Source organism: Callithrix jacchus, chromosome 8, assembly GCF_049354715.1.
Source record: "Callithrix jacchus isolate 240 chromosome 8, calJac240_pri, whole genome shotgun sequence".
Classification (NCBI taxonomy): domain Eukaryota; kingdom Metazoa; phylum Chordata; class Mammalia; order Primates; family Cebidae; genus Callithrix; species Callithrix jacchus.
Window position 1 is genome coordinate 99,217,556 of NC_133509.1, and position 23,190 is coordinate 99,240,745.

A 23,190-nucleotide genomic window follows, 5' to 3' on the forward strand; every position below is an offset into this window, starting at 1 on the left:
AATTATGGTGGGAATTCCAATAGTCTCAATAAATGTATCCTGTTAACCTGGCTGTCAGCACATCTTCAACTTTTTACAGTTTCTTAAAATTTGAAAATGATAGGTACACCAGAATAGATGATTTAAATGATCTATTTTGGATGATATTTGTATTTAGGTTTTATATCAGGCAGTGAGCGTCCCGCTTGCCTTAACATAGTAAATATAATGTTTAATAAAAAGCATTCTGAAATCATCTTACATCAAACAAAACCCATGTATGACACTCAGGCCCTTATTACTTTTTAATGAATGCTTCTTACATGTCAGGCTAGATTAAATCCAACTAAAATATTTTAAAACACAACACTGCTAGAAACTATTACTTTCCAAAATGGTTGACAGATAAAAGGCTTGCTGCAAGAGAGGATAAGTCAGCTAAAGCTTTAGAGAAACGAGGTCAACAGGGCACCAGTACACTAGATGATGTTAAATGTCAGTAATTGTTTTCTAATCTATACATAAACGTCCATCATCTATACATAACATCCATGCATAAACATATCATGTGTGACTCACAGGCAGCTTTTGTCCTCTCTCAATTGTCCATTTTCTCTTTTCAGTTGTTACTTTGCTTTTGCTACAAGATACTGAGATGCAGCGGATTGGTTCTTTTACATTTATGAAGTATGTATTGCTTGTGAAGCATTTCAGATCTTTTATCCTTTATTTTTCAGTAACTCCATCTGGTAAGTGATGACAAATCTGATTTTTAGAGGAAGAGCGTGAGGCTGGCTCTATGTAAGCCATCCTCTCAGGACCTAGTCACAAACACTGCAACCACAGAGTCAGGAAGAGGAAGCCAGAAGTCATGGGAACCCCAAAGTCCCAGGGCAAGGACTATGGAGAGCATGCAGTCAGAGTCTCACATGGACTGCATTATTTTTACATAATAGTTAAGGGATATGCCCATTTACTGGCCCGGTGTGGCAGCTCATGCCTGTAATCCCAGCACTTTGGGAGGCTGAGGTGGGGAGATCACCTGAGGTCAGGAGTTTGAGACCAGCCTGGCCAACATGGTGAAACCCCCTCCCTACTGAAAATACAAATGGCCAGGTGTGGTGGCTCACGTTTGTAATCCCAGCACTTTGGGAGGCCTATTGAGATTCACTCGGGGTGGTTGGCAAAAATATTACAGAGAATAGTAAAGATATATTAGAGAAAGTTATAGTCTCAAGCCTTTTGGAAGGCCAAAGGGTTTTACTAGGGCAGGTTGAAGGCAGCTGCCTCGTTAACATTAGCATAGGAAAGAGATTAGAGACTGATCAAAAGACCTTACCCCACACCCATTTGTCTCCACTCTGTTTACTCATGTGAATTTGGTGCTGGGTGGTTTCTCCAGGAGGATTAAAGGGGAATTACTTATTAATTGCATTTATTCTGGGCCCCAGAACCAAAAGCTTTTACCAGTTATAAAACCATGTTAATTACCCACAAGTGTGTTAACTTAGAACCTCTATCGTAATGTCTAGGGAATAAATGTGTGGATGAACAGGGAATCTAGGTCGAATGGTTGTATTTTGCCCTCTGAAAGCAGTCAGCGGCCATTCCCTAGCCCATGTGAAACAGCTTAATGGTGTGAGAGTGCATTTATTCATCCGTGGTTGAGTCAGGGTCTGCAGGTCAGACTCCCACGGCAGTGGAACCCACGTCTCAGGTGGTGACCCCAACGTGATCAAAGGCACAAAGTCCAAGGCTGGTGGATCACGAGGTCAGGAGTTCGAGATCAGCTTGGCCAATGTGGTGAAAGCCCATCTCTACTAAAAATACAAAAAGTAGCCGGGTGTGGTGGCACACACCTGTAATCCTCGCTACTCAGGAGGCTGAGGCAGGAGAATTACTTGAACCTGGGAGGTGGAGGTTGCAGTGAGCTGAGATCATGCCACTGCACTCCAACCTAGGCAACAGAGCAAGACTCCATCTCAGGAAGAAAAAAAAAACAAACATTAGCAGGGTGTGGTGGTAGACACCTGTAATCCCAGATATTTGGGAGACTGAGGCAGGAGAACTGCTTGAACCTGAGAGGCAGAGGTTGCAGTGAGCCGAGACTGTGCCACTGCACTCCATCCTGGGCAACAGAGCAAGACTCCTTCTCAAAAAAAAAAAAGGGTTTTACCCATTTACTGAAGATCAATTTTCTCCACTAGTTATGTTTGGCAGCCCTAGGATATGCTAGGTGTGTGACTGTAGTAAGTTTCTTGACCTTTCAAAGCCTGTCTCCTCAGCTACAAAATTGGAAAGTAATTGTGTAATTGTATCCCCTTTGTATGGCTGTGCATGGCTGTGCCTCATGTGGCCCCTACACCGTGAATGCTCAATGAGAGTCGGGTGCCCGATACTACTGGCACCCCTCTCCATTCTCTCAGCACATACATGCAGGCTGTTGTGGCAACTGCCTGAGACTCAGCCTGAAGGCCTCATTCCACCACAGGAGCACGCTCAGCCTGACTGCAGGGCAAGCTCAGAGCTAGGGAGTCAGTGCCCTAAAAGCAGCTCTCACTCAGTGCCCTGCTGGAGGAGTTGGTAGAAAAACTGAGATGTTTTCCACACCGTCTCCCAGAGTCCCCACAGGACTGAACTCCACTTACTTTGCCAACACCCTCTCTGTTGGCTTCCTTTCTTTTCCTGTCTCATTTCCCCACTTTCTTACTGATGTTTCCTGAGATCACTTCCCAACAAAACGATTCACTTTCAAGTCTTTGTCCCAGTGTCTGTTGCAGGGGAACCCAACCTGAGACCAGGAGTTATTAATACCTTGAAAAGAAAATCTGTAATGGTCACCCTCATCCTGCTTTTTAAGGTATAGTTCAAGAAACCAATGCCAGAGAAAGAATTTCCATTTGAGGCCACAAAGAAGGCAGCAAAAGTCTTGAAAAATATTTAGAAGGAAAACAATGACTTCTAGTTAAAAACAAATGAGATAGCATTGTAAATCAGTGTAACCTTTTTGGAGGGTGTGGCATGAACATTTAATATGCACATACACTATGTGCTAGCAATTTCACTTCTGTCTATAATATTTTTAAAAACCTAAATACCCATCAATGGAAGACTACTTAAATGAGGTATAGAATATCCAGCTCTTTAAAACAATGAAGAAAAAATATATATATCATAGAAAGAGGTCTGTGCTACACAGAAAATTGACAAAAGCAAGTTTCTTCTCAGCAAACTGACACAAGAACAGAAAATCAAACACCGAATGTTCTCACCGATGGGTGTTGAACAACGAGAACACATGGACACAGGGAGGGGAGCATCAAACACTGGAATCTGTTGTAGGGGCCAAGGGAGGGACAGCGGGGCAGGGGAGGTTGGGGAGGGATAATATGGGGGAGAAATGCCAGATGTAGGTGACAGGGGGATGGAGGCAGCAAACCACATTGCCATATGTGTACCTATGCAACAGTCCTGCATGATCTGCATATGCACCCCAGAACCTAAATTAAAAATAAAAGCAAGTTGCAAAGAATTGTATATACAATATTACCCCACTTATTACCGAAAAACATTTTTAAGGCATATAGTCATGCACATGTACATATGTTGGTGGAGGAGGATGTTATATGTGATTGTCTATGTTTTATAAAGTTTAGAAAGGATTAATACCAAACTTTTTTTTTTTTTTGAGACAGAGTCTCAGTCTGTCACCAGTCTGGAGTGCAGTGGCTCGATATTGGCTTACTGTAACCTCCACCTCCGGGGTTCAAGCAATTCTCCTGCCTCAGCCTCCCGACTAGCTAGGATTACAGGCATGCATGACCATGCCTGGCTAATTTTAGTATTTTTTAGTAGACACAGAGTTTCACCAGGCAGGAGTTTCACCAGGCAGGTCTCAAACTCCTGACCTCAGGTGATCCACCCGCCTTGGCCTCCCAAAGTGCTGGAATTACAGGTGTAAGCCACTGTGCCTGGCCCAAACCAAACTCTTAATAGTGGTTACCACTAGGGAATAGGATGGTGACAGAGGCAGGAGAAAACTTTTTATTTGATGCATTTCTCTCTATTTTTTAAACAGTGGAAATATATAAGTTTTTAAAAATGAAAAATAAGCACAACTATAAGAATTTAGCATCTGACCTTTCCAAATGTTTTACTTACAAAACCCAGATTTTTAAAATATTTGAAGATATAGTAGATAGAATTTTAATTGGTAAATCAGTTCTTTGATACACATAACATGGTTTTCTACTTATTCTTGAGTTGTGTGCTCATGTATTTTTTGTGAGAAATCTTACCTTTGAAATAGGTTAGCACTGACTCTGTTTCAAATCTCTCCATAGGAATAAGAATCTTGATAATTTCCTCATGGCATTATTGTACTACTTATCTCATTACCTGGAAAAAGACTCCCTAGAAAAGAAACCCAAAAGCTATATGGTGTAAGTAAGATTTTACAGTGTGCTTTAGAGTTGTGTCACTGCCAGTATTAAAAGTAACTTTTGTCTAGGATAAAGAGATGATAGAAATGTTTAAATCTTTGAGATGTACAAAGACATTTTACATGGGAAGAATGTGTTTCTAAAGCTCACTGAATAATTTCTATGTGTATTCCAGTAACAAAATATTCCAACTGATTCAGACTAGCATTGCCCAATAATGAGATAATGAAAGCCATGTATGTAATTTTAAATTTTCTGGTAATGTTTAAAAAATATAAAAAGATACACATGAAATTAATTTGAATACTCTCTTTTATTTAACCCAATGATGCAAATATCATTGCCAACAGTCGTTGATACTAGGAAGTTATTAATGAGATATGTTACTTTTCTGCAGTAAGACTTGAAATCTGGTATCTATTTTATACCTATAATATTCTCAATTCATACTATATACATTCTCAATAGCCACTTGGGGCTAGTGACAACCATCTTGAATAGTGCAGATATAATTGTTGTGTGCTTTTTATGCTTACAAAGCTTTTGCTAAAGGGCTTATAAGCATCCAATTAAAAAAAAACCAAGAATTAAAAAAATTAATAGATTTTGCCAAAATGGCATTCCACATCTCAGGAAAAAATCCCAGCTTTCTTAGGCTACCTCGAAAGAATTTCATTGCTTTAGCTTTAGGCAGAAGTGGCTCAGAGGTGTACACCAGGGCAAGAATCTGGGGACTCAGAGTGCAGAGCCGAACAATGCCTTTCAGCCTTGGTGACATTTTGCAAGCCATGGAACTTTCCCTGTGCCAGGCAGCCCTCCCCAGTACATGTGGAACCAACCCAATGATTTAGCCGTTAGGAATGCTGGGTAGAGTAATTAACTTGTTGCTGCAGGATGTTTTCAAAATGGAAAACCTGTTATACAACCAAGCAGCTGGAAAAACATCTTATGGGTAGAATAAATGCATCTGGATAGCAGTTTTGTAAAGAACCAAATAAATAATTTAAAAACTCTTATTCCTGTAAAGCCATCATAATATGCAACATCAATGTTATTTTGGGGCTGTATTGCACAACAGGGAAGCCAGAGCATGAAATGTTTCTACGGTAGCAAGCAAAAGGGTTTAAAGCCAGCTATGGACTTAGAAGGTTTGAAGATTTTTACTATTCCCAAATAGAAACTTTAGACTTTTTTGGCACTTTGGGTTATTATATTTTTTATAGTATTTCCTCTTCTGAGGCTTATTGCTAATCTAGCAAAAAAAAAAATTTTTTTTTTTTTTGAGATGGAGTCTCGCTCTGTCACCCAGGCTGGGGTGCAGTGGTAAAATCTCGGCTCACTGCAGCCTCTACCTCCTGGGTTCAAGCGATTCTTCCACCTCAGCCTCCTGAGTAGCTGGGATTACAGGCGCCCACCACCATGCCTGGCTAATTTTTGTATTTTTAGTAGAGATCGGGTTTCACTATGTTGGCCAGGCTGGTCTCCAACTCATGACCTCAGGTGATCACCTGCCCCAGCCTCCCAAAGTGTTGGGATTACAGATGTGAGCCACCACGCCTGGCCTGCTTTCTTAATTGATAAGAATAGATAATGAGACAGGTTTTCTAGTTAAAGATGCACTAAACACAGTGGTATAAGGTCGACTGTTCCTTAGAAGGAATCAGTTACTCAGACTGACAAAAACCAATCGAAGTCTTAAAAGTATGGATTTTCTGGTGTGATTCTAAAAAACAAATCACGAGTCTTTATTTTCAGGTTTCCTATGGTCTGTTGGTTTACTTACTATAATAGATTTAAATATTGATTGCATTGAGGTGTCTGCACAGAATAAAAAACTGATTTCAAATACTAAGATATAGCATAGGGATAATAATAGCACTTAATTCACAGAGTTATTATACAGAAGTAGACGAGACAGTGTATATTATCTTACCCCAGTTCATGGGACTTGGGCGGAAAGACTACAGCCATGGGAGAACAGAAAAAGGTGAAGAAGAATGGCAAAGGTACACTTAGATGATGTCAGATGATTACCCTGCTTTCCGAAGCAGCAGTCTTGTTCCCATTTTACAGGTGAAGAAATTAAGGCTCAGTGATGTTAGTTTGTTGGAGATCACATACCATACCTAGGGGATGTCGTTACAGTTCCTAGGTGGAACTGATACTAGAACACAGATCTGTTTCACTCCAAAGTTTGTGCTTAAACCACTGTACAACATGCCCAGCACTTCCTATCTGTCAACTGCACTGTTTTCCAGAGTTTATCTGTCTGTAATTAGAATGTTTAGCTTCTGAACAATTATGTATGTACTTGTTTTGTTTTGTTTTGTTTTGTTTTGTTTTTTGAGACGGAGTCTTGCTCTGTCGTCCAGGCTGGAGTGCAGTGGCACAATCTCCACTCACTGCAACCTCTGCCTCTCTGGTTCAAGCGATTCTCCTGCCTCGGTCTCCTGAGTAGCTGGCACTGCAGGTGCCTGCCACCATGCCTGGCTAATTTTTTGTGTTTTTAGTAGAGATGGGGTTTCACCATGTTTGCCAGGCTGACGTTGAACTCCTGACCTTAGGTGATCCACCTGCCTCAGCCTTGCAAAGTGCGGGGATTATAGGCATGAGCCACCTTGCCTGGCCTGTATTTACTTTTAAACATAATATCATAAGTACTTTCAAGTTATTATAATCTTCATAATTATAATTTTTAATGGTAGCATAGTTTTCCATCAAGCCAATGTGTGTGACTTGACTTACCTACTAAGAGGCAGTATACTGTAGTGGTTAAGGGTACAGATTTTGATGCCTGGGTTACATTTCATGGGAGACTCACTCATATGTTAGGTTAATAAACCTCAAGTCCTTAAACAATACCTGACTGTAGTCTTTATCCTTTACTCACTTTATCCTTCTGTATTAGCCTGTTCTCATGCTTCTAATAAAGACATACTGGGTAATTTATAAAGGAAAGAGGTTAATTGACTCACAGTTCCACATGGCTGGGGAGGCCTCACAATCATGGCAGAAGGTAAATGAGCAGCAAAAGCATGTCTTACATGGCAGCAGGCAAGATAGCATGTGCAGGGGAATGTCCCTTTATAAAACCATCAGATCTGATGAGACTTATTCACTATCATGAGGACAGTACAGGAAAGACCCACCACCATGATTCAATTACCTCCCATCGGCTCCCTCCCATGACACATGGGAATTATGGGAGCTACAATTTAAGATGATATTTGGGTGGGGACACGGCCAAACCATATCACCTTCTATTTTATATATTTTGGCAGTTTCTAGCTTTTCTGATATATAAATAATGATTGAATTGAATGGCCTCATGCATAAAAATTTCCTCCTAATTTTGGGTGATTTTAAAAAAATAATATATTTCCAGGAGAGATTATATTAGATCAAAATTTATGATAATTTCTATGGCTTTTGAAATTATTTTCAGTTTTTTTTCCCCAAAAGATTATGCCAATTTTCTGTTACAAGCAATGCATAAGTACATCCGTTTCAACAAAATTTTGTCAACATTATTGTTTGCATTTTTAAAGAATGTGCTTTAAAAATGAACCACTATCTGGGTTTGTATTTAAGGCAGTTTTTCAAAATTAGATGAAAACAGCATGGGGGAATGGTTTCCAGACATGGAAGTGTGGTGCAAGCAGGCCACCTCTGCCTGGATTTTTGTATATAGGTTAGCTGTCCTTGAGTATTTTTTTTTCGTAGCTTTTTCCTTTTTATTCCATTTCAACACATCAGTCCTTTATATATACATGCAAATGTGGTCTAAGGCCTTGGAATCATTTGGGAAGATTGTTTTAAATTTTCTAGGCAAGACCTAGACTACTGAACCAGAATCTTGGAGAGAGGGTTGCACTGGGAGTTTGCGCTTTTAGCAAGCATCCCTAGTGATACTTTCATAATTCATAGGTTTATTAAAACTTGAGAAGCATTGGCCTAAAACCTTCAAGCATTTCTTGGTGGTTGTAGTTTGGTTTGGTTGTTTTCTACAGCAAAAGAAGAATATTAGCTACTGGCAGCTCTGGCAGAGTAGGGTGACAAGTACGAGTAGGGCTGCTGAAGGAAACAGGCACAGGGATGTGGTCACTGGGGTGTGTTTGGGTTATATGGCATGTGGGCACTTAACGTTGGAGCCCACTTTATTCCAGAAACTCATTTTATACCTTTTCATCATATGGGATAATATTTTCTGTTTTGAAATGTTTATATTATCCTTAAATACAACCCCCTCCCCTCATGGCATATCTTCATGGAGTCAGTCTAATGGTTAACTCAGAAGGGGCAGTCATTTGTCCCTGTTTAGAGTAAATATCACTTGGTGTCTAGTGACACCTCACTTTTTAATAATAGTACATTGGAATGTATCATCAGCAGTATTGTTTCCTACTGTACCGTATGGCAGAAACTTAAATTTTGGCTTGCTGTAACCTAAGAACAGGTTGTCTTTGTGAAAGTTCACTTGCAATTCAATTGGAACTGCAGCTGGTTTCACAGGGAAGCAGTGTTATTGTAATTGATGCCAAAGTTCCCAGAGTAGTTGTCCACAGATGCCTCCTTAGCAAACACAGCTATACTTTGAGCTGAGAATCAGTCCTTGTTCACACATTGAGCCCCCAAGCTCAGTAATGACATAGGGAACACAGGGGAAGCTGAGGTACATAGTCTCCGTGGTTATTTTAGGAAAATAGCAGGAAAGTAGGCTGCTAGCCACCTCAGCAACCAGTATAGATAATTTGTTAGTTGAGCTGTTCTTTATAAATTAGGACTACCTGGATATAAAATTGAGGCTACATAGCATAAAGTATAATCTATAATAAAATCAAAAATAGGCTGGGCTTGGTGGTTCACACCTGTAATCCCAGCACTTTGGAAGGCTAAGGTGGGTGGATCACTTGAGGTCAGGAGTTTGAGACCAGCCTGGCCAACATGATGAAACCCATCTCTACTAAAAATACAAAAATTAGCTGGACATGGTGGCATGCACCTATAATCCCAGCTACATGGGAGGCTGAGTCAGGAGAACTGCTTGAACCCAGGAGGCAGAGGTTGCAGTGAGCCGAGATTGTGCCACTGCACTCCAGCCTGGGTGACACAGCAAGACTCTGTCTGAAAAAAAAAGTAAATGAAGTGAAAATCCACCATAAACTTGAGATGCTGATTCCAATGATTAAATATGAAGGGACTCTAAGGATTTTCCTATACCACTGCTTAAATAAAATAAATTCATTGGTAAGTAAAGTTTGTCGACACACTCATTCTTTCAAAATAGTTTATGGCTGGGCACGCTGGCTCACGCCTGTCATTCCAACACTTTGGGAGGTCAAGGGGAAGATTACTTGAGTCCATAAGTTCAAGATCAGCCTGAACAAAATAGTGAGACCTTGCCTCTACACAAAATAAAAAATTAGCCAGACATGGTGGTGTGTGTCTATAGTCTAAGCTACTTAGGAGGCTGAGGCAGGAGGATTGCTTGAGTCCAGGAGGTTGAGGTTGCAGTGAGCTATGATCACACCACTGCACTCCAGCCTGGGTAGCAGAGCAAGACCCTGTCTTAAAAGATAAAAAAAAGTTTGTAATTCTGACTTTTTGCTAGTTAATATAAGTGTTTGTGAAAATTAACCCAAATTCTCTTTTTAAAAATTTTCCCCTCAGAGGCCTTGTAGAGAAAAAAGAAATGGAATTGGTTTTAAGTAAATTAGAAGCAGCACAGAAGTACTTGGTGCAGAAGTACTGTAACCTTGTGCTGGGCTTGGCCATGCCGGATAAGCATCACATGTGCTGTGGAAAGTAAGCACGTGCTTACAGTTCATTAGATCATCACTCATCATAGACACACATCCTTAAGATGCTTCCATTTGACTTTTGTTACCTTGAGAAAATGTTCCTTTTTCTGTTGTCCAGAGTAATTGGGCTCAGGTGAGAATCTGTCCCAAACACTTATGATGTCTCCTTTGAAAGAGCCAAGTGCGTATGGAAGAAATCTCAGAATCTCAGCTGATATTTTAAAAACTTTCCACTGCTTGGGATTAAATGATGTGGTCCCTCAGTGAAATCTTGCTCTTAGCAAGGAAGGGCTCTTGCTGCCAGACCAGGGCCACTTGTTTGGGCAGGAGGCCCTGTGGGACCGGTGGTGCAGGGGATTAGGTGTGTCCCTACCCTTTCACTGCTTATTCTGCAGCAGCAACAACTGTGAGTAGGAGCTGCTGAAGTGTGGATTCTAAGATGGTTCTTTGTGGGAAGATCATTTTTACCTTAGGATGATAATTTTTACACCACTGTAATTAAAACGGAAAGAGGAGTCTCATCACAGGAAAGTCTGGGATCACAGGGTGGAAAGTGTCAACCCTTAACTCAGAATCTCCTCTGGGTTTTGCAACAGGTCCAAGATCTACACTGTGGTCATAGCCAGAACATTTCCCCCTACCAAGTAGGAAGATAATTTTTCCCCCATAGGAGAAGAACCTAGTACATGATATGTCTCTTTCTATATTCTCCACATTTTCAAAGACCAACTTTGTCAATGACCATACTTAAACAGTTGTTGGTATATACATTTTTGTATTCTGCATTTCCTGGGTACTTTCTCTTATTATTCTGATTATATAATTTCACTTACCACTTTGAATAGGATTCTGTTAACCATTCTTTTTGTGTACATTTGCATAGTTTTAGTTTTTGTGTGTTATAATATTTCTGCATTGAATATTTTTATACAAGCTGCTTTGTTCATTTGGGCTGTTTCCTTATGGATTATTTTCCACAGTATATTTACCCAGAAGTCCACAAACAGTTTTGTAGCTCTTGATACATACTGCTGGTTGTTCTCTAAAAAGGTTAAGACATTTTGTATTACCATCAGAAGCATATCTGGTTACGTTAGGTTTTATTACTTTAATATTCTTGATAGTTTAAAGCTGTATAAAAAGCTTAAAGATGTTTATTTGACTATCTTTTATGATGGTGAAGGCTGTGCCCTTTCTGTGTAAAATAATTTGCTGCCTGCCTGTTCATTTAGTTTTAACCATCTAACGAATGGAAACTGGGAATTTGTATAAGTATATATATTTTTTGAGACAGGGTCTTGCTCTGTGGCCCAGGCTAGAGTGCAGTGATGTGGTGTGATCTCAGCTCACTGCAGCCTCTGCATTGGGCTCAGGTGATCCTGTCACATCGGCCTCCTGAGTAGCTGAGACTACAGATGTGTACCACCATTCCCAGCTAATTTTTCTATTTTTAGTAGAGATGAGGTTTCTTCATGTTGCCCAGGCTGGTTTCAAACTTCTGGGCTCAAGCAATTTGCCCACCTTGGCCTCTTGAAATGCTGTGATTACAGGCATGAGTCTGTGCTTAGCCAAGGCTTTGTAAGATTTAAAGATATGTATCCAATACTAAGGATACAATACTAAGTATCCAATACTAAGGATGGCCCCGACTCAGCTAACTGCAACCTCTGTCTCCCAGGTTCCAGCGATTCTCCTGCCTCAGCTTCTTGAGTAGCTGAGACTGCAGGTGCATGCCACCAAGCTCAACTATTTTTTTTGTGTGTGTATTTTTAGTAGAAACAGGGTTTCACTATATTGGCCAGGATTCTCTTGACCCCATGATCTGCCCACCTTGGCCTCCCAAAGTGTTGGGATTACAGGCATGAGCCACTGTGCCTGACCTATCCATGTTTTAATGTCTTTCATTTGAGCTTAGATTTTTACCCATCCATATAATGAACTTTACAAATATCAGAAGTGGTTGCAATTGTTTTTTTCTTTTTTCACTTTTTCTGGATGTTCAAATCTTTTCCGCCTACCTACAAAAAGAAAAGGTAGGACAGAGACTGTATTTGGCTAATTCTCATTTGGTGAATTCATTCTTTTTTTTTTTTTTTTTTTTGAGATGACTCACTGTGTCGCTCGGGTTGAAGTGCAGTGGCATTATCTCCACTCACTGGAACCTCTGCCTCCTGGCAGAGTACATGTCTCAGCCTCCTGAGTAGCTGGGATTACAGGTACACACCACCACACCCAGCTACTTTTTGTATTTTTAGTAGAGACGGGGTTTCACCATATTAGTTAGGCTGGTCTCAAACTCCTGACCTCAGGTGATCTACTCGCCTTGGCCTCCCAAAGTCCTGGGATTACAGGTGTGAGCCACCATGTAATACATTCATTCTTTAGTTGGGTAGATTTTTTCCAAGTTACCCAGGGTCTGAGGGGCACAGGCATATGTCCTCTTCTTTCTTCTTGGCTAGTCATAAGGATCTATATTAACTTATAAAGTTAAAAACAGATATACATAAGAAGTTTCTCTCCAATGGAACTTGATATTTATTGACGTATGCATCAATATACGTTCAGTTCAGGCTCATTTTCGTTGTTTTTTGTTTGTATCCTGGCCTTCTTGGCCATTTCTCTTCTCTTGCACTCCTGTTTCTATGGTGGATATCCTTGATCCACTTCCGAGGCCCACCATCTCTGATTCAATTCACTGTGTGTGTGATTTTTCATGATTTGGGAATAAATTCCTAATATGTATCCCTGACAACATCCATTCTTTATTCTACTACATCCATTCTGCAGCTTTCCAGTTTTTGCTGCTATGTGAAGTTCTTTTATGGAGATGAAAAGTTTGGCTTTTTTCCAGCATGGGACCATGAAAATGTGGCACTCGGAGCAGAACTGAGCAGTGGCCCCAGCTGTTGCACCTGAATCCACCACCAGGCTTGCACCAAGGCCGCATGTTTCAGCCTGTTTGGGTTGCTATAGCAAAATATTATAGACAGGGTGGCTTATAAACAACAGAAATGTATTTCTCACAGTTCTACAGGCTGCAAGTCTAAGAGCAGGATATCAGCATGGTCAAGCTCTGGTGAGGGCCCTCTTCTAGGTTGCAGACTACCACCTTGTCATTGTATCTTTACATGGCAGAAAGAGGGTCACAGAGCTTTCTGGGGTCTCTTTTCTAGAACACTAATTCATACATAAGGGCTCTATGTTCATGACTTAATTACTTCCAAAGGCCTCACATCCTGATCCCATCACACTAGGAGTCAGGATTTCAGCATATGAATTTTGGGGGAACACAAATACTCAGCCAATTGTGCCATGCTTCCCACAGGCTGTCTCCTGCCAGTGTCTGAGTGCAGCAGGCCCGTTCCTTCCAGTTGCAGGACTTCTCTGACTTCAGCTTTAGGACTCCCCTTTGGGCTAGTCAGAACTTTCCTAGAGCTGTGCCACTGTCTTGAGTTTCTTCCTACCCAGACCCTTCTGCCTTTCCTCTCTCACAGGGTCAGATATACATTGAGGTGTGACAGCTCTCCTTACCTTCTCCAGTTCTCTCCTCATTTTCTGTCACCATCATTTTCTCCAATAAATCTCATCTTTCTCCAATAAATCTCATGTCTAGTCCTGTCTTGGCATCTGCTTCTGAGAACATATCCAACATAGCATTTTTAAGTTTTGCTGCCATGATTACTTTTTGTATCTTCTTCTTATTTATTTATTTATTTATTTATTTTTGCGATGGAATTTCACTCTTGTTACCCAGGCTGGAGTGCAATGGCGCCATCTTGGCTCACCGCAACCTCTGCGTCCCAGGTTCAAGCGATTCTCCTGCCTCAGCCTCCCAAGTAGCTGGGATTACAAGCACCCTTTATCATGCCTGGCTAAGTTTTTGTATTTAATAAAGATGGGGTTTCTCCATGTTAGGCTGTTCTTGAACTCCTGACCTCAGGTGATCCACTTGCCTCAGCCTCCCAAAGTGCTGGGATTACAGGCATGTGCCACCACACCTGGTATTTTTTATGTCCTTTAAAAGTACAGTCAGTCCTCTTCTTTTATGCATTCACCTTTCTACAACCTGTTCTTTCTTACAGTAATGCTCCAAAACCAGTGTTTTTCAAAGTATAAGTTACAACATATTAATGGATCTTGAAATTAATTTAGTAAGTCTTGAAGAGAATAGTCTAGAACTTTTTAAAAATCAGAATATATTATACAAAGTAAAAGTAAGTATTGTTTTAGAAGACTTTTGTTTTGGTGTATACTGGGAACTCTATTAAATATATTTCTTTCTGTGGGTTACAGTACAAATTTTTTGAAAGCCACTACATTACAGCATCCTTTATATCACATTCACATTTATGTTTTCATAAGAATTAATGCCTTTGATCAAATTTTTCAAACTTTTCAAGCCATTACATCATCTATCAGCCAATACTAGTTCAGTTTATAGAGTTGTATTAACTTGTTGGGCCACCTGAATATATTATTGAATTTTTCCTTTACTTTAGAAAAAAAGTGGAAAATTGGAAAATCTAGCATCTCATAATACTGTTAATTCAAATCTAGAAACCATGAGACATCTATGGAGAATCTTTAGCTGTAGTAAAAAATGCTCACGAGTGGCACATTGGATAGAAAAGCAAGATCCAATGGCATGCTGTCTTCAAGAAACCCATCTCACACATAATGACTCTCATAGGCTCAAAACAAAGGGATGGAGAAAAATACACTAAGCAAATGGAAAACAGAAAAAAAGCAGGAGTTGCAGTCCTAATTTCAGACAAAACATTTGAAAATAACAAAAAAAACCCAAAAAACAAAAAACAAGGAAGAGTAAAGGGTTCAATTACACAGGAGCACCTGAATTCATAAAGCAGGTTCTTAGAGACCTAGAAAAAGACAGACTCCCACAAAATAACAGTGGGAGACTTTAATACCTACTGATAGTATTAGACAGATCATCGAAGCAGAAAATTAACAAAGATATTCAGGATCTAAACTCAGCATTTGGACCAAATGGTTCTGATAGACCTTTACAGAGGTCTCCTCCCAAAAACAACAGAATATATATTCTCTTTATTGCCACTTAGCACTTTCTCTAAGATCGACCACATAATTGTACATAAAATGGTCCTCAACAAATTTAAGATAACAGAAATAATACCAAACATACTCTTGGAACACAGTGCAATAAAAAGAGAAATCAACACAATGAAAATCGCTCAAAACATACAATTACATGGAAATTAAACAATGTGCTCCTGAATGAACTTTGAGTAAAAAATGAAACTAAGGCAGAAATCAAGTTATTTGAAAATAATAAGAATAGAGATGCAACATACCAGAATCTCTGAGATGCAGCTAAGGCAGTGTTAAGAGGGAAATTCAGAGCACTAAAATGCCCATATCAAAAAGTTAGAAAGATCTCAACTTAACAATCTAACTTCACAACTGAAACAATTAGAGAAGCAAAAGCAAATTAATCCCAAAGCTAGCAAAAGATGAGAAATAACAAAAATCAGAGGTGAACTGAAGGAAATTGAGACACCAAAAAACCATCAGAGAGCAACAAATCTAAGAGTTGGTTTTTTGAAACAATAAAATAGTCCACTAGCTTGACTAAGAAGAAAAGAGGGAAGATCCAAATAAACACAATTAGAAATGACAAAGGGAATATTACTACTGACCCCACAGAAATAAAAACAACTGCAATGAACACCTCTACACACACAAACTAAAGAACTTAGAAGAGATGGATAAAAATTCCTTGCCACATACACTCTCCCAAGACTGAGCCAGGAAGAAATTGATTGCCTAAACAGACCAATAATGAGCTCTGAAATTGAATCAGTAATAATAGCCTGCCAACCAAAAAAAGCTCAGGATCTAATGGATTCACAACTGAATTCTGCCAGATGTACAAAGAAGATGTACCATTTCTACAGAAACTATTCCAAAAATTGAGGAGGAGGGACTTCTCCCCAGTTCATCCTATGAGGCCAGCATCATCATGATACCAAAATCTGGCAGAGACACAACAAAAACATCAGAGGCCAGGCACGGTGGCTCACACCTGTAATCCCAGCACTTTGGGAGGCTGAGACAGGAGGATCATTTGAGGTCAGGAGTTCAAGACCAGCCTGGGCAACATGGTGAAACCCTGTTTCTACTAAAAATACAAAAATTAGCTGGGTATGGTGGTGTGTGCCTGTAATCCCAGAAAGCTGAGGCAGGAGAATCGCTTGAACCTGGGAGGTGGAGGCTGTAGTGAATTTCAGTGCATGGCACTCCAGCTTGGGTGGCAGACTGAGACTCTGTCTCAAAAAAAGAAAGAAAAGACTGTTAGACAATATGAAAGAATTTTGTCAGGCACAGTGGTTCATGGCTATAATCCCAGCACTTTGGGAAGCCAAGGCGGGCAGATGACCTGAGGTTGGGAATTTGAGGCCATCCTGACCAACATGGAGAAACCTCATCTCTACTAAAAATACAAAATTAACTGCGTGTAGTGGTGCATGCCTGTAATCCCAGCTACTCAGGAGCCCGAGGGAGGAGAATTGCTTGAACCCAGGAGGTGGCGATTGTGGTGAGCTGAGATCACACTATTGCACTCCGGCTTGGGCAAAAAGAGCGAAACTCTGTCTCAAAAAAACCCCCCAAAAACATAAAACACAAAAATGAAAAACAGACCAATATCTTTGATGAACATCAGTGCAAAAATACTCAATAAAATGCTTGCAAACCAAATCCAGCAGCACATCAGAAAGCTAATCCACTGTTATCAAGTAGGCTTCATCCCTGTGTTGCAAGGTTGGTTCAACATATGAAAACTGGTAAGTGTGATTCATTACATAAACAGAACTAAAGACAAAAACATGTGATTATCTCAATAGACGCAGAAAAGGCTTTTGATAAAATTCAGCATCCCTTCATGTTAAAAACTCTTGATAAACTAGGCATTGAAGGAGTATAGCTGAAAATAATAAGAACCATCTATGACAAACCCACAGCCAACATTATACTGAATGAGCAAAAGCTGGAAGCATTTCCCTTAAAAACTGGCACAAGACAAGGATGCCTCCTTTCACCACTTCTCTTGAACATAGTATTGGAAGTCCCAGCCAGAGTAATCAGGTAAGAGAAAGAAATAAAGGGCATCCAAATAGGAAGAGAGAGTGTTAAACTATCTCTGTTTGCAGATGACATGATTCTATGTCTAGAAAACCCCAGAGTCTCAGCCTTAAAGCTCCTTCAACTGATAAACAACTTCAGCAGTTACAGGATACAAAATTAATATACAAAAATCACTACCATTCCTATACACCACCAACAACCAAACTGAGAGCCAAATCAGAAAGGCAATCTGATTCACACACGCACACAAAATACCTAGGAATACAGTTAAACAGAAGTGAAAGATCTCTGCAATGAGAATTACAAAACACTGCTCAAAGAAGTCAGATAAGACACAAACAAATGGAGGAACATTCCATGCTCATGGATAGGAAGAATCAATATCATTAAAATTGCTATACTGCCCAAAGCAATTTACAGATTCAATGCTGTTCCTATCAAATCACCAACATTCTTCACAGAACTAGAAAAAGTTATTTTAATATTTATGTGGAACCAAAAAAGAGCCCAAATAGCCAAGGCAATCCTTTTTTTTTTTTTTTTTTTTTTTTAAGAGATGGGGTTTCGCCATGTTGGCCAGGCTGGTCTCAAACGCCTGATCTTGTGATCTGCCCACCTCGGCCTCCCAAAGTACTGGGATTACAGGCATGAGCCACAATGCCTGGCCACCAAGGTAATCCTAAGCAAAAAGAACAAAGCTGAAGGAATCATGTTACCTAACTTCAGACTATGCTACAAGGCTACAATGACCAAAACAGCATGGTACTGGTCCAAAAATAGGCGCATAGACCAATGGAACAGCATAACCTAGAAATAAGGCCACATATCTACAATCATATGATTTTTGACAAACCTGATAGAAAGAAACAAGCAATGGGAAAAATACTTCCTATTCTATAAATGGTGCTGGGATAACTGGCTAGCCATATGCAGAAGATTGAAGCTGGATTCTTTCCTTATATAAAAAAATAAACGCAAGATGGATTGGAGACTTAAATGTAAAACCAAAAACTAGAAAAACCCTGGAAGACAACCCAGGCAATATCATCCTGGATGTAGGAATGAGCAAAGATTTCATGACAAAGACACCAAAGGCAATTGCAACAAAAGCAGAAGTTGACAAATGCGATCTAATTAAACTGAAGAGCTTCTGCACAGCAGAAGAAACAATGAACAGAGTATACAGACAACCTACAGAATGGGAGAAAATATTGCAACTACGCAACTGGCAAAAGCCTAATAGCATCTATAAGAAACCTAAATTTACAAGAGAGACAATCATTAAAAAGTGGGCAAAGGACACGAACAGACACTTCTCAAAAGAAGATATACAAGTGGCCAACAGGCATATGAACAAAAGCTCAATATCACTGATCTTTAGAGAAATGTAAATCAAAACCATAATGGGACACCATCTCACACCAGTCAGAATGGCCATTATTAAAAAATAACAGATGCTGGCCAGGTTGCCGAGAAAAGGGAATTTTATACACTGTTGGTAGGAGTGTAAATTAGTTCAACTATGTGGAAAGCAGTATGGTGATTCCTCAAAGAGCTAAAAGCAGAACTACCATTAAACCCAGCATTGCCATTACTGGGCATATACCCAGAGGAATGTAAAGTATTCTACCATAAAGATACGTGTGCAAATGTTCATTGCAGCACTGTTCACAATAGTAAATACATGGAATCATCCTAAATGCCCAACAATGACACACTGTATAAAGAAAAGGTGGTACGTATACACCTTGGAATATTCTGCAGCTATAAAAAAGAATGAGATCATGTCTTTTGTGGGAAAATGGATAGAGCTGGAGGCTATTATCCATAGCAAACTAGCACAGGAGCAGAAAACCAAATGCTGCGTGTTCTCATTTATAAGTGGGAGCTAAATGATACAAACTAATAAACACAAAGAAAGAAGCAACAGATACTGGGATTCACTTGAGGTGGGAAGGGTGAGAGAAGGGAGAAGAGCAGAAAAGATAGGTATTGTGTACTGAGCTTAATACCTGAGTGATGTGATAATATGTACAACAAACCCGTGTGACTTGTGTTTATCTAGTTAACAAGGCTTCATATGTACCCCAAACCTAAAATAAAAATTAAAAGAAAAAATGAGCCCAAGATGCTCATGAGACTTAAGTAGCCAAATGTGGGTCTAACTGCAAAGGACAGGAACATATATAAAATAATGGAATTATTTCATTTAATATCTCTGATGGATGAGTTATAGTAGTAGACATAATATAGAGGTACTTAAAAGTTGTGGATGTTTCAGCATCAAAAATACCTTTCTGTGATCCGAATACAGGAAGCTTTTTCAGGTCTGTAGGGCTATTGTAGAGGTTAGCTTGCTATAGATTTCATTGTTTAGAAAGAAGTAGCGTTTTCTCTTCACAGAGTTTTTAAGAAAAGCATTATGATAATATTACAATCATCTTTACAGTTTCCTACTCGATCATTTATAAAATCACTATTAACATTGATACTAATTTCTTATCTTTAAAGTATCATTTCTAGTTAGAAAATTAGGATTTAAGGTTTAAAAACCTGCTTTTAACAAATGATTTTGGCCAGGCACAGTGGATCATGTCTGTAATCCCAGCACTTTGGGAGACTGAGGCAGGAAAATCACTTGAGCCCAGGAGTTTGAGACCAGCCTGGGCAACACAGTGAGACCCTCTCTCCAGAAAAAAATAAAAAAAATTAGCTGAGCTTGGTGGCGCATGCCTGTAGTTCCAGCCACCTAGGAGGCTGAGGTGGGATAACTGCCTGAACCAGGGAGGTTGAGGCTGCAATGCCCCGTGATTGTGCCACTGCACTCCAGCCTGCGCAACAGAACAACACCCTGCCTCAAAAAAAATTTATTTTTAAAATTTCTCATACTTGATGTTTAATCTTTAAAAACATTGCAAACTAATGTTGGGATAAAAAGCAAACTATAAACAATTATATCATAATTAGAGAATTGACAATAGTTTTTAGTTCTCTGGGCATAGAGCCTCCACTGAAGTTATTGTACTTTTTCTAAGGCAATTTTTACACAAACCTTTAGAGGAACCCATATGTCTGAAAGTAGGTGATGGCCTCTGGTTAGCACTAACTCATTTCCAGATGGTGCTGGTCATTTTTCCTTTGTATGCAACATCACCCATGTTTCCTCTGCCTGCTGGATAGCAGTTTAGAGAAGAATCTCACCGCCCACGTAACAAATTCCATATGGGTCAAATGCTGAACAAGGGACATAGAAGACAGTGAAACAGTTTTTGCCATGATTCAAAGTTTATATTGTTCTTTTGGTGTCTTTTATGTAGGAGGGGATGAGGACAATATTTTTGCCAGTTGTGAGTAATTAACTCATTTTAACATTTCACTTCTTTCCAATTTCAATAAGCTAATATTTTCCTATGTATTTTCTGACTGTTGTCTCTCACATATGTGTTACCAAAGCGAACTGGGGTGTGCTTGACTGATACAGTCAGGTGAAACATCCACACCACAGTATGTAACATCAGGAGAAAGGAGGGCATTTATTTGTAGGTTGCCAAGCAAGTAGAATCAGGTAGCTCTCACTTAAGACCTGACCTCTCTGATGGCTTGCAAGCAAGGGTTTTTAAAGGCAGGAGTAAATTTCAGGAAAGCAGAAGTTGCAGGCAAAATTGTAAATCAATACTGGAGGTTATATATTGGTTTGGACTAAAAAGGCAGGATGTTCTGAAGCAGGGCCTTACAGGTCATAAGTAGATTCAAGATTTTCTGATTTGTTTAAGGTAGAGCAGCTTTGTTTAAAAACTTGGGGTCTATCCTGGCCAACATAGTGAAATTCTATCTCTATTAAAAATACAAAAATTAGCCAGGTGTGGTGGCATGTGCCTGTAATCCCAGCTACTCGGGAGGCAGAGGTGGAAAAATTGCTTGAACCCAGGAGGTGGAGGTTGCAGTGAGCCGAGACTGCGCCACTGCACTCCAGCCTGGCGACAGAGCAAGACTCCATCTCAAAACTAAAACAAAAACAAAAAAACTTGGGGTCTACAGAAAGATGTGTTAGGTCTGGCTTGTAGACATAACTTTCAGTCCTCTCAGGAAGAACTTTAGAACGAGTGCATGGGAGTTCAGTCCTCAGTTTCCCCTTATCTGAGGTCTACATGCCAGTGGATCCATTTGGTAGGGGTCTGAGTCTCTGAAAATTTACTCAGGGACATATGTTAAAATGTTATTTTTACTTTATATAGGAAACTTCCTTGGCTATCTTTTAAGCTACTGTTTCTTGTTTATCAAGTTGCTCATTTACTTCTCAGGGCTAGCTAAGTGCCTGGAATTTCCCTCGAAGGAACTCAAGGCTTTCCTTTGTTTCCAAGTTTGGGGGTGGGGGTAGGGTGGCAGGTCCCTAAGTGTTGAGGGGGGGATCCCTGTTTTGTCTAATATGCACACTTAATATTGGACTACAATGCCCTATGCTATTTAGCTCCACGGTTAAAGATTTTAGTAGACCAGCAATTTGAGGGCTGTTAATTTAGTGCTTTCATGTCTCTTGAGAAGTAGAAGGATGCGCCTTTAAATGTCTGTGAAATCCTGACATCACAAAAGCTTTGGCAGAATTTTGATGAACATGTTCTCTGTGTTTTCCAAGATAGTTATGAAAACCTCCTTGGTGGCAGGCACATGCTATAGAGTTAGATCTGTTCTTTGGTGATGGCCAATGCTGGCTCCACCCCGACCTCTACCCTAGGATTTGTACCTTTTTCCTCTGTTCTCAGTGCAGCCGTCACTTGATAGGTGACCAAAGGGCTAGCAGTAGGGCTGGGAAAAAGGGAGTCTTTTTGAAGCTTAGGTGTATAAGTTATCCTTAAGCCCAATTCCTCTAACTTCACCCTCAGTCACATGCACCAAAGCCTCTTTCCCCTCCCTTAAAACACATCCCTTTGAAACTCTGTTGTATAGAGCAGGTCTTGACCTTCACTGAAACCTGATTTCACCTAGAGCAGCAGGGGGCAAGTGGGGGAACACAACTTTTTTTTCTCCCCAGCCCAGAACCCTGGGTCTACGCTTTGTTTCCCTTTAGGAATGACAAATTATAAAATAGACTTTCCTCATTTTGATTTGGAGCAAGATGGAATAAGAAAGCGTAACAGGCCACTAAAAATCTCTAGATTTACTACCATGCTGGCTTTCCCTCTTTCCTATGGGTTGTGTCCTCAAACATGTGGTGACCAGCATGATGGCCACTTGCCACACGTGGCTGTTGAACACTGTGAAATGTACTAGTCCAAATTGAAACATACTATAAGTAAAAAGTAAGCACTGTACACAGAAAGTCTAAAAATGAATAAAACATCTAAATACTTTAGAAATATTGCTTCTATATTGAAATGATAATATTTTGGATAAAATATATTATTAAAATTAGCTTCGCTTGTTTCTCTTTACTGTGGCTACTAGAAAATTTAAAATTACATTTATGGCTTGCATTATATTTCCATGACTTGTATTGTTTAAACCCCATTTCTTATTTGCAGATGATTTTGGGAGGCTTAAATTTTTTTTTTTTTTTTTTTTGAGACAGGGTCTCACTTTGTCACCCAGGCTAGAGTACAGTGGCACGATCTTGGCTCCCTGTAGCCTCAACTTCCTGGGCTCAAGTGATCCTCCTACCTCAGCCCCACAAGTAGCTGGGACTACAAGGAATGCACCACCACTCCTGGCTAAGTTTTTTTGTATTTTTTGAATTGGGTTTCACCATGTTGCACAGGGTGGTCTTAAACTCCTGAGCTCAAGCGATCTGCCTACCTTGGCCTCCCAAAGTGCTAGGATTACAGGTGTGAGCCACCACATCTGGCCAA

General features: G+C 39.9%; 1 protein-coding gene across 1 annotated transcript in view; it reads left to right on the forward strand.

Moving 5' to 3' along the window:
* The window catches only part of PPP1R36 (protein phosphatase 1 regulatory subunit 36), a 40,587-nt gene that overhangs the window by 11,159 nt on the left and 6,238 nt on the right, over positions 1 to 23,190 (forward strand). The window contains exons 5-8 of the mRNA XM_035262225.3: positions 356 to 474; positions 603 to 666; positions 4,323 to 4,421; positions 10,092 to 10,226. Coding sequence (XP_035118116.2) covers positions 356 to 474; positions 603 to 666; positions 4,323 to 4,421; positions 10,092 to 10,226 — 417 coding nt within the window. The remainder of the gene's footprint in view (positions 1 to 355; positions 475 to 602; positions 667 to 4,322; positions 4,422 to 10,091; positions 10,227 to 23,190) is intronic.